This window comes from Littorina saxatilis, linkage group LG14 (assembly GCF_037325665.1).
Source record: "Littorina saxatilis isolate snail1 linkage group LG14, US_GU_Lsax_2.0, whole genome shotgun sequence".
NCBI classification, from domain to species: Eukaryota; Metazoa; Mollusca; class Gastropoda; order Littorinimorpha; family Littorinidae; genus Littorina; species Littorina saxatilis.
In genome coordinates this window covers 29,599,119-29,611,796 of record NC_090258.1, presented here as the reverse complement: position 1 = coordinate 29,611,796, position 12,678 = coordinate 29,599,119, and the positions used below count along the sequence as shown (strand labels likewise).

The window sequence follows — 12,678 nt, the reverse complement described above, 5'->3', positions numbered from 1 at the left end:
GTGTGTGATGTATAAACGTTTTTTGGTTGTTTACTGGAAAAGCATCCATGATGACAACACACAAAGAACAGACTCACAGAGAAGCAGTCAGACAGACAGACAGACACAATTAAAGACACACACACACACACACACACAGACACACATACACACATACACACATACATACACACACACACACATACACACAGACACACACACACACACACACACACACACACACACACACAGACATACACACATACACCGCAACACGGTGGCCTAGTGGTAAGGCGTCCGCCCAGTGAGCGGGAGGTCGTGGGTTCGAACCCCGGCCGGGTCACCTAAGACTTTAAAATTGGCAATCTAGTGGCTGCTCCGCCTGGCGTCTGGCATTATGGGGTTAGTGCTAGGACTGGTTGGTACGGTGTCAGAATAATGTGACTGGGTGAGACATGAAGCCTGTGCTGCGACATCTGTCTTGTGTGTGGCGCACGTTAAATGTCAAAGCAGCACCGCCCTGATATCACCCTAAGTTCGTGGTGGACTGGGCGTTAAGCAAACAAACAAACAAACACACACATACACACACCCACACCCACACACATACACTCGCACACACATACGCAAAACATGATCACACACACACACACACACACACACACACACACACACATACACACACAACACACACACACACACACACACACACACAAACACACACTCACACATACACACACACTCACACATACACACACACTCACACATACACACACACTCACACATACACACACACTCACACATACACACACACTCACACATACACACACACTCACACATACACACACACTTCAGACCTTTTGCTCACTGGAGTGTCAGTACATGTAATCTGCAGTCTTTGAAAATGTAAGGTCACAGTTTAGATACCGTAATGTGGATTCTGGTATAGCGCCAAGCGTTCTTTGACAAATTTAAACTCAGTGGGGTACCAAAAACGTACACCTACAGTACATGTATTCATTTAAATTTGCAGTTTGTCCTTCCCCTGACCCCCCACCCTCCACCCTGTAATGTCAGATATCGTACCTTTATTCAAAATCCTGAATTAGAAGCTGACGCAGAAAAAAAAAGTTGACCCTGAAAAAAGACAGTGATCTTGTCATATCTAAGACAGAATGTTACAGTTGCATTTCATGCAAGGAATTTAATTGCAACATTGAAGGGTGGCTTTAATGTCAAATTCTGTGATACCGTATTTGTGATCCTCGGGTCATATGTTCAAATCCAGGCCGGGGCGGATACAGGTTATGGCGGAGTCACACCAAGACAACGCACGGCCAGCGCACTGAAAATGAATCAAAAATGGAAAATAATGATCAGTGCGTGGTTGTGTGACCGCGGTTTTGTAGAAGCACATTTTTGTGCATGCTCAAAAAATCCCAACGCACACAGCGAATGACAACGAATGTGTAGCGTTGGTTTAGCGCGCTCGACGAACGAGTAACGCATATTGACGCACACCCAGCGAACGACAACGCACTGGCTAAAATCGCAATTTTTCGCGATATTTTCACTGAGTGCGCTGGCCGTGCGTCGTCTTGGTGTGACTCCACCATTACCGCTATGCGCCGCCCAGAGACTATGACACGAACACGACCTCTGTCTTTCGGCCAGAAGCGCTGGTTGCTGACTACACCTAACACGTACCTACCTAGGTATTGCGATTCTTTTTTGCTGCTGGTTTTCCATTGAGAGGAAGCTACCTACATTTTGGAGCAATGGGACGACACAATATGAAATAAAATGAAAAGAAATGAGATGAAATGGATTCTGGACGTTTTTAGATCGGTTACTGTGCCTCTCCGTTCAGCACGAACTCTAGCCTGGATATTGCTTGCAGTATTTGTTTCTACACATTTGATACGGAGCAAAAAGGTTTTGTTCTGCAACAAATCCCCTGACCTTATCTTGCTATGTACGTATAAGTGCAATGTTTCTTTATTATATTGGTGCTTTAAAAGCAGACCAGTACAATCTGAACTCGCAACATATACAAGCAAAGTTCAAAAAATGGTATATTAGTGGCCCTAGACAATGTACTTTTACTTTTATTTATTGTGGCGTCTAGGTGTGTCCCGTACAAAGAAAGAAAAGGAACGAATAACAAATCTGTTCTTTTTTCAAGATGGCAGCAGTTTGGTCTGTTGCTTTCCCCCTCCTGCTCTGCGGGCGAGGTGAGAATAATTGGGAGACAAGAGAGCTGGATGCTAGTTAATCGACCGAAAGAATTCGCGCTAAAGCGAAGATGAAATTTCATTCTTGATCGATTGCTTCATAAACATATATATAGCTATTCTGATGAACACGTGGGGGAATTCGGGGGCTGTGATTGGATGGTATCTCCCGATCATCAAAGCATATTGCTGCCAAAGTCGGCCATTTTCCGCAATATCCAAAAGCATATTGAGTAAAATGGCCGACGCATGGTTCCGGTTTACACATCTGTACCACGCGGCGATGTTTCTATCGAAAACAGCATACACTGACAACTTAAAAAGCTGTTTCAACAACTGTGTTGTGAAATCGAATGCACTTGGAGTCAGTTTTTCTTCCAAAGTCAGAAAGCGTGTAGCTGCCGAAGTCGGCCATTTGGCGCAATATCCAAAAGCATATTGAGTAAAATGGCCGACGCATGGTTCCGGTTTACACATCTGTACCACGTGGCGATGTTTCTATCGACAACAGCATACACTGACAACTTAAAAAGCTGGCAGTTTCAACAACTGTGTTGTGAAATCGAATGCACTTGAAGTCAGAAAGCGTGTAGCGGTGTGCATGTCTGCGCGAACACTGATGATGTGCGTAAAAAGTTCGTCTGCTATCCATAAAAACCTGAGATCAACGCATCGAGGCAAAAACTGTCATTTTGTAAGTTTGGAACAACGAATCAAGGTCATAACAGCTATATAATCGCTATTATGTTTTCAGCGTAGCAATAGGGTCCGATATTTAGACTCGAACAAGTATAATGCGACTCGTCTTCGACTCGTCGCATTATACTTGTCTCGTCTAAATATCGGACCCTATTGCTACGCTGAAAACACAATAGCTGTTAATAAGATGGAACACTATAGTTATGTATAGCTGTTGTACAGATAGATTTTTGGGGCTTAAATGATTCAACAGATTTACCCTCGTGTCAGTTGCGAAAATAATTCATTACAAATGACGCGAGAAGGATTGTCTCTGTAATTCGATTCGATTCTGTGTCGAATATGAAATATTTCATTTCAAGGTTCTTTTCTGCGGTGGTGGTGCGGCTTGAACACGAATATGTACATGTGTGGGTGAATGCATGCGGTGGTGGTGCGGCTTGAACACGAATATGTACATGATAGTGTGGGTGAATGCATGCGGTGGTGGTGCGGCTTGAACACGAATATGTACATAGTGTGGGTGAATGCATGCGGTGGTGGTGCGGCTTGAACACGAATATGTGCATAGTGTGGGTGAATGCATGCGGTGGTGGTGCGGCTTGAACACGAATATGTACATAGTGTGGGTGAATGCATGCGTGTGGGTGCATGCATGCGTGAGTGTGTGTAGTGTGTGTGTGTGTGTGTGTGTGTGTGTGTGTGTGTGTGTGTGTGTGTGCGTGTGTGTGCGTGTGTGTGTGTATTGTGTGTATTGTGTGTGTGTGTATTGTGTGTGTATTGTGTGTGTGTGTGTGTGTGTGTGTGTGTGTGTGTGTGTGTGTGTGTGTGTGTGTGTGTGTGTGTAAGACAGAGGGAAAAAGAGAAAGAGACAGACCGAGAGGAAACAGATCCTGATATACAGAAAGACAGAAACAAAGCACACAATATGAACTTTAACAATGAAAAAGAAACACGTTTTCGACACACGTTTCTTGGTAATTGTCCTTGCAACACAGAAAAACATTTGTTTTCTCAGCCAATGACGACTAAGACAAGTGACATCTATGTAAAATGCCTCCCCTCTCAGCCAATGAGCCCTCCTCCCTCAGGCACGGTGAGGTAGAAGGTGGGCGCGGGGAGGCCGGTGATGGAGTCGTAGACAGCGCACTGCAGCAGGTGACAGGGGCTGGTCCTCCACGCGTAACGCACGACCTGCACGTGCTGCGACCCACACCCGCTGCTGTCCACTGTCACGCTGGACTGGCTGTGTGCTGTGATGGGCGCGGCTACTGCGTTGTTGAACATGTTGCAGCCGCCGCTACAGCAGATCTGATGGAGAGTTTAAAGACAGCTATAATGGTCAAGGTCATCATCATCATCACCATCATCATCATCATCATCATCATCATCAGCAGCAGCATCATTATCATCATCAACGTCAACATCGTCATCATCGTCTTCATCAGAATCAGCAACATCAAGGCATCAGCAATATCATTATTCTCTGGATCATCACATCAGTCATGAAGTTTTAACCAGGAACGGCACACACCAGAACTTTAATTGTGATAAGCGCGCTATTGCTAAAACACAACATAAAAATATATACACACCTCAAAACCATGAGTGTTGCGAATGTCCAGTTGAGCAGAACCGGCGTCGAACTCAATGGTCAGGCTGTTCCCAGAGCTAGAGGTTAAGATCTTGGTAGGGAAAGGCCCCTGGAATTTGACCCCCTTGTGGCCGTACGCCACGTTCAGGGCACTCATCACTAACCGCTGGGCTACCTCCTGCTTGTAGCGAGGGTGGATGCTAAGACAGATGATAATGGACAGCTTAATACTTACGGCCCATATAGGGACAATTTACAATGATGCTTTTTCTCATAAAATACCATACTCCTATTAAGGCTTTTTTCACACTCAGGATATCCTTTAGATATTCTTTTTTAGATGATGATCTCAAAATACATCACATTTTTTCCTTTTATTCTCTTCTCAAATATATACCATATGGCCCTTCTTATTTTGTTGGTTTTCTTCAGCATATTCCAAGGTCTTTCCAAGGGTTAAAACGACAGACATCAGGGCCGGACCAAGTTCGCTTGAGGTGGGGGTTCCAACTGAAGGCAGGGGTCCAAAGTCCACATTTTTTCTTCTCTGAGAGGTACATTGGATGGCCAGGGGGGGGGGGGGGGGGGTACGGAACCCCAGGAACCCCCCCCCCCAGATCCGGCCCTGGACATACTTAATTCCTGTGGATACTTGTAAAAAGAGATTTCGCTCATGGTCTCCATTTCCGCATTAGAAACGCAACGATACCTGACCCAAAGACGTTGTAAACATTAAAACGGTCACAAGAATAACCTAGTGTTTCTTTTCTATGGAACTTATGGATTGAAAACCACAAAGCCCCTCCTGCTTGAAAGCAGCCCCCTCCCCCTCCCCCCACCCGCTTTTTTTAAACTCAGGAAATGTCAGCAAGAAGAGAGAACAAAAACCAACTCAACCAACAACAACAAACAAACACGGTATTGTTTTTGTGTGGAGTATCTACTCTCACACAGGAGACTAGAGAAATGTAGGGAATTTAGGTACCATAGCTCGACACGGCTACGCCTGTTAAACATGTATACTTTTCTTCTACATTCTCACGCGCCATGGGGAGACGTGAAGTCGGGGAGATCCATGGCCACTGCCATGAAGACGTTGTGCTGGTCGCTGTTGGGGCTGTAGCCGTGGTTGGCTGTCTGGGACCAGCGCAGTGCCGGGAAGCCTCCCACGTAGCCCTTGTCATCAATGGCTCCCAGCTGGAAAATGATCGGTTGCAACATCTTGTAATAAGGGGAGGGGAATGCAAAGGGAGGTTTTTTTTCACAAAGACTTGTGACGTTAAGATCAAGTAGTGGTTATCAAGCTGCGGAAAAACAAAAAACAAAAATCTTAAGAAGCGACCAAACAACTTACCAGCTAGAAAGTGGGATGCACAAAGACCAAAAGTAAAATGAAAGTAAAAAACAAACAAAAATAAAAAGAAAGAAAGACAGAAAGACACAAACAAAGAAACAAACAAATCGATTCATCTAGTCAAAAGCCATTTATTTATCACAGTTTATAACACAAACATGCCAACAGGCTCAACGGGCTGTAAGTAAGTTATAACACAAACATCTGTGTAGCCCTCTTTTCAGCAGGATTTGATAGACGCTGCAGTTCCAAAGCAAAAGAAAGGAGACACGCAGCAGACGGCTCATACCTGAACATAACCAAAGGGGAAATCAGCTCGTGTCTGTCCCATGGATTCCCTGTGGAACTGAGCTCTCCATTCCCTGATCATGGCTTTCTGCTGGCAGTCATACTCTGTTGTGTGGTCCGCGTTGGTTTCCCCTGGTCCCGCACAAGAGAAATTTTTGATTAACTTTTTAAAGATATGATACACTATCCTGGCAAATCCACTCTTCATTGTCGTAGGTGTTCTTTTAACCTGGTACATCAAAAGGGAAAACGATGTAAAAGTGTTTTTTTTATTTACACACCGGAACTTTTTTCAACGATGTGACCTTTCTGTTAAATATGCTGGAAACGATCTTTGGGCTGTAAAACTAATTTAAACCAATTTCTAACTTTGAAATATATAATCTTGAAAATGATGGTCTCTTTAATTTACCCCGACTATGATGGCCGTGTTCGCAAATCTAAGCGTTTTCTTTTGACGAAATACTGCTGCAGGGCGTCGAAGTATAAAGTGCAAAAACATGCATATTTTCCGTGAGTTGTTGCAGTATGAGTGTTTTTTCATTGTTTGCTCATTCGCTTGTTTGTGTACCTTTTTTTGTTTTTTGGGTTTTGTTGGTATAATTGTTGCTGTTTAATTCGCCCTGCCATTGTTATTTTGTTTTTAAATCTATCTTCGTTTGTATATCTTTGATTAGGTTTGGTAATTTTGTGAACCCAAATTATTTTTCTTGAATTGCTTTAAAACATTTGACTGATAAAGGTTGTTGCCATATGTAGCTAGATGTGTTCTGTTGAAGGTGGAGTTTTGTCGTATTCTTATCGATGAACACACCTCAGTGACCTACTTTTAATCCACAGGCATTATCATACGGAGTTCACTTTCAGCAGACGATGTTCGGAAATATTCCCTCTTTCACAACACATAAAACCCCGACAGAGTTACTTTCGGAATTCGTCTATTGAGGAGCCCAAACCTAGGGTGTAGGCTGCAATGGTTTGCATGGTTTTAAAAATGAACACATGATGTCTTACCCTGATACCAGACGGCTCCATATATGGTCATGGCACGAAGCGCATATATCTTGGCGTTCCACAGAATTTGAGGTGCATGAGGGCAGCAATCTCTGCAAGATAAAAAGAAACTTTCTACGAGAAAATAACACATGTTCAAACTGGGGATGTCTCTTTTAGTGTTTTTGTCCTTAGAAATTACACCACTGAAATATAATATGTCTCAATCTGAAAGATGTCCTTCTGTTTTAGTCTGAAGAATAATCTCTACTATAGTAGGAGGGGTTCCTAGTCAGAATTTCACATCACAGCTGAATGGTAAGACAAAATGAGCACCAATCTAAGAGATGTCCGTTCAGAGGAAAATGTTTTAGACTAGGGATGTCCACTTTTCTGAGGTGTCCGCTTGTTAGAGATGGCACATTACATTGATATGAAGAGACATTGCCACAAACGCGAAACCGTGTGTGACGACAGGACATGAGCAAATGATTTCAAGAGGGAACCACGCTTCGTTGGATGTGCCAGCGCAGTAAGAGGTCAGGTAGAAACGGCGCTAAGCGGTAAAATGTAAAATGATCGAAAATGAAAATGTTTCAAATACATAGTTTACGAACGGTTCGGTGCCGTGAGTAACGACCGGACAGGAGCGGATGGCTTCAGGAGGCGACCAGGCTTCGATGGGTGTGCCACCCCAGTAAGAACCGATCAGTCCTATCGGGTAGTTCAGGTGAGACTGCAGGTACTCCGCGTACAGGTAACACACTGCTGAGAATTCTTTCAGTGTGGCTGCAAAAGAGGAAGAGTGTAAAGGAGACATATATCCTGTTTTGTATTCTTTTGTTCTGCCGTCGAAGTCCTTTTTCCTCCATCCTCCGACTATCCACCCCCTCTCCACTAACGTCTCCTTTCCTACTGTACCTCTTCTCTACTTCCTCCTTCTCGTCTTCCTCCAACACCTCCTTTTTTTTCGTTATTTTCCTTCACCCCGTCTTCCTCCTCCTCGACTTTTTCACTACTTCTCCCCCCCCCCCCCCCTTTCATTTTCTGCTTCATTCTTATTAGTTTTCTCCTCTCGTTCTTCTCTTCGTCTTTCTCGTTCTTCTCTTCGTCTTTCTCTCTTTCTTTTATTCTTTTCCATCTCCACCCTTTCCAACAAAATCAAGTGATAAAACTGATCTTAGACTGACCTTCAGTGGGTACTGTCCACGGTTGTCCAATCTGAAGATCCTCGACGGGTGTGTTCGACTTGGCCCACTGAGTTTTCATGTAGCGAATCGTCTTCAACGTCACGCCCTTTTGAATCTCTGTGCTGGTATTCATCACCTGAAAGAAAACAGTAGACAGTCCTGAAAGACAACCATACCTGGATCTCTATGCTGGAACTGATCTCATATAAGAGGCATGTATAGCGAGTCAAGTTGAAACTCTGTGTGTGCAAATTCAAGTTCAAGTAGTAAACCATCTTGAGACTCTGCATACAAGATGACATCGCGTACAGGGATGACATTCTGCGTCCCATAGCCATACCAGTCCTTCAGGCCATCGGACCAGGTGCCACACTGCAAGACGACAACGCGCCTGCGCATAGAGCAGCAGCAGCAAGTTATCAGGATGGACTGGCACTCCCGTTCGCCCAATCTGAACCCAATCGAGCACCTTTGGGATGTCCTGGGGCGACTGATTCGAGCGAATCCTCCTCCTCCACCAAACCTCAACGTCCTGTTCCACACTCTGCAGCAGGAGTGGCAGGCGATCCCTCAGAACACTCTTCAGACATTGGTCAGGTCCATGCGTCAGCGTTGCCTCGACTGCATCAATACCAATGGAGGTCACACTCGTTATTGACTCTTGTAATTCCAAATGCTCTCTGTTCTGAATTTTGAAAATGGGGGTATGTCCATTCAAATGAAATTTTCTCGATGAATAATTCGTGTTGGTTAATGAAATTGTAACCGATCGAACAACAAGTGAATAAATTAAACTTCTGATATATGTTTTCTGTTGTTTGTCTTAATTGCTTTGAATGGTGAATGACCAACTGAGTGGCCCTTGAATTCTTTTGAGTAGTGTACGTGTACACATTCTATAAAGCAAGGACAAAGACGAAGACATTCACACTCTTACTCATTGCAGAGATTGAAAATAACGGTATACTTCCTTCTTAGTCCCGTGGAAACAACTTCACGTACTGAAACAAGAACGAATAGTGTGACGATGAACCTGACACGGGGCGTAATCGGGATATTGCAACGAACAACATATTAAACAAAACAATACCTTTTTCATCTCAAACTCCATGTTGCTCTGCCCAGAGCACAACCACACATCCCCGAACAAAACATCATGCAGCGTCACGTGACCGTCACGGGACTTGACGTCAACGGTGAAAGGACCCGGATTTGTAATGGCGGGCAACTTGAGTTTCCATTTTCCGTTCTGAACTTTGGAAGTTGCAGTTGACCCCTGACCTATGACCTGAGCGGTGACGGTGTCGCCCTCTGTGTCTGCATTGCCCCACAGGACGGCTTGCTGCGGTCCTCGCTGTAGAACCATGTGGTCACTGTAGTAGCTGGCCAGCTTGAGGGCGCCATGAGCTGGAGACATAGTTATTGAGTCTGAGTCTGAAGCAGAAGAGTGAGCTCAGAGGGATTCCCATGTGTGTTTGTGTGTGTGCATTTCTCTCTGTTTCTGTGTCTGTCTGTTTGACCATGTCCCTGTTTCTGTATTGATGTTTTTATGTGCGTCTCTCACGATATGTTATGTTATGTTAAAATGTTTCGTGAACATCGAGTAAGATTAAAAACAAGATTAATCGATACGCTTATATGCTTTCATTAACAATTGTGAAGGTATTTTGCTTCAGTCAATATCCTTTTTGTGTAACTGACCGGCCTTGTAATCTGAATGGAGAATCTAGTTCGGATGTGGAGCGCACTTATCTAATTGCTTGTACATGTATACTATATACGTAATTTTAAAATAATTCTTGATGTGTTTTTTCTCTTGTAGTTGAACTTTATAAAGACGATAGGTTAACAAGAAAAAAGCATGCATACTTGTTGAAATCTATTACAATCGTTAGGAAGTATTGTTTCTTGCACTAACTTGTCTTTCTTTGTCTGTCTGTCTATCTGTCTGTCTGTATGTCTGCCTGTTTGTTGGACGGTGTCAGTCTTTCTCTCTCTTCGTCTCTCTCTCCCCCTATCTCTATGTCTGTTTGTGTCTCTATCTGCCTGTGTTTGTCTGTTTGGGTCCGTCTGTCTTCTCTGGGTCGGAGCTTACTTCTTTAAAAAAAAAAGTACAAACTTGTCGTGAAATGTATTTGGTTCGTTGGTTGGTTGTGTGCTTGTTTGCTTGATTCATGCGTTTGCGTTTTCTTCTAATTTGCTGAGAGAGCCTCACGTCGTTATATTAAAAAGCAATGATCCAGAATATAAGGTTTTTTTTACCAACAAATCAAAAGAATAAGATGAATTAGATAAGACACGAATTTGAGAAAATCGTGTGAATCAAATTAAAAATGTAAGCGCGGAGCAAACCTGAAATAAAATTCTGATCCGTCGCAATGTTTGTAAAAATGAAATCATGAAACAATCCAACGATCGTTTTTGCAACATGAAGGATCAATGTAATTAACAGAATATTTCGAGAGTGAAAAGAGGGAGCAGAGATGGACCAGTTGCTATCTTGAAAGACTTTCTGCAGACCGACCTCAATGGCGGGCTCTGGTGGCAGCCTCATCCACAGCCCCGTGTATTGCGAAGACGAATACATTAAGCAAGTAAGGTAAGAATACTGTTGCTTACCGTGCCCAAAGATTATTCCCACACATGCCAGGAACACCAAGGCCGCCATTTTTAGATGTTTAGCAACACTTTTCCGCCGAATGAAATGATGTTCGTCAGTCGTCTGGTTCTCCAACCAACCCTCGTTTTGGTCACATTAGGATTTTGAGTTTCAGAATGATCAGCAAGTATATGTCTGCCGTTTTAAGTACCTCGACCGGCTTCTTTATGTCCCAGATATACCCAGTACAGTGTAACCCTCCTTTGAAAACCTCGAAAAATCTGAGAAAAAAAAGCTTTCAAAGGAGGGAGTCTTAAAATGGAAGTATATTTTCGGAGGTTGTAATCAGAAAATCTGAAAAAGCTAGGTCTGAAAAGGGGAGGAAGTCTTAATTCGGGCGGTCCTTAAAACGGGGATTCGCTGTACGCCGGAGAATACCGACAGTACAAATGTTGATCCTGTAACCAAGGTCATCCTGTTCTATTGTCTTATCAGATGTTTTTTTGCGATAAGAATTCGGTAGCTGTTTGCATGGTCAGCTACTTTTGCCCAAGTTGCTGTGTTTCAAAATGTTGAAAGAAATTTAAACACACACACAGACACACAGACACACAGACACACACACCCACACACACACACCCTCACACACACACATGCCCACCCACGCACGCAATCATGTACACACACACACACACACAAACAAACACACACACACACGCACATACAAACACACACAGACATAGACACACAAACAGACAGACAGACACACACACACATGCACAAACACACACACACACAGACACAGACACACACACACACACACATGTACGCACACACACGCACCTCGATACCTTTTGCTTACTGGAGTAGAGGAGAGCCTTTGAAATTTTAAGGTCACAGTTTAGCTACCGTGTTAATAAGCGTCCTATGACAAATTTAAACTCATTGAAGTACCCAAAATGTACAGGTACATCTATCCACTTGAATTGAAAGTGTGTCCCTCCCCTGTAATGTCAGATATCGTACTTTTATTCCAAAGCCTGAATAAGAAGCTTGCATTTTATGAAAGGAGCTTAATGGCAAAATTGAAAGGGCTGCTTAAATATAATATTACGGATACAGTTTACTGTTATGCGCCGACCCAGAGACGGTAACCGTGTCGAATCCCCGTCCCACCACTATGACAAGTAAATGACCTCGATCATTGATCAGAAGCGCTGGTAACTGACGATACACTACTACTCACGCGGGCGCTTGGGTAGTGCGGCCTGTTGTTCTGCTGGTTTTCCCTTTAGAAGAAACTACCCGAATTTTGGAGCAATGGGACGAGAAAGTATTAAATAAAATAAAAAGAAATGAGATGAAATGGACGCTGGACGTTTTTAGATCGGTTACTGTGCCGGATCACCGTAAAAACTGCGGTCGCCACAGTACCTCTTCGGTTTTTCTTGAAACGCCCATTCATTGAATATAGCTATCTAAATACTAAAGAAAATATCACTCAAAAAAAACTCCTGAACAATTCCATATCAAATGTCATGCAAGTCCGTTCAGTGAATTGGGAACACGTATTCCACATGCATACGCACAGACAGACAGACAGACAGACAGACAGACAGACAGACACACACATACACAAACAAACAAACACACACACTCATACACATACCTACACAAACACACACACACACACACACACATTCTCACACACACATTCACACACATATATTCACACACACATATATTCA

General features: G+C 43.5%; 1 protein-coding gene across 3 annotated transcripts in view; it reads right to left on the bottom strand.

Annotated features, from left to right (window-relative positions):
* Nucleotides 1–3,834: 3,834 nt before the first annotated feature.
* The window catches only part of LOC138947526 (sialate O-acetylesterase-like), an 11,446-nt gene continuing 2,602 nt past the window's right edge, over nucleotides 3,835–12,678 (bottom strand). For 2 of the 3 annotated variants that reach the window (XM_070319011.1, XM_070319012.1), the window contains exons 4-11: nucleotides 9,422–9,738; nucleotides 8,332–8,467; nucleotides 7,759–7,930; nucleotides 7,163–7,254; nucleotides 6,150–6,280; nucleotides 5,549–5,703; nucleotides 4,508–4,706; nucleotides 3,835–4,223 (exon numbers count right to left, since the gene is read on the bottom strand). In XM_070319011.1, coding sequence (XP_070175112.1) covers nucleotides 3,978–4,223; nucleotides 4,508–4,706; nucleotides 5,549–5,703; nucleotides 6,150–6,280; nucleotides 7,163–7,254; nucleotides 7,759–7,930; nucleotides 8,332–8,467; nucleotides 9,422–9,738 — 1,448 coding nt within the window. In that variant the 3' untranslated portion in view covers nucleotides 3,835–3,977. Of the gene's footprint in view, nucleotides 4,224–4,507; nucleotides 4,707–5,548; nucleotides 5,704–6,149; nucleotides 6,281–7,162; nucleotides 7,255–7,758; nucleotides 7,931–8,331; nucleotides 8,468–9,421; nucleotides 9,739–10,950; nucleotides 11,121–12,678 lie in introns of those variants that run through there. The other variant, XM_070319013.1, reaches the window with a different exon arrangement.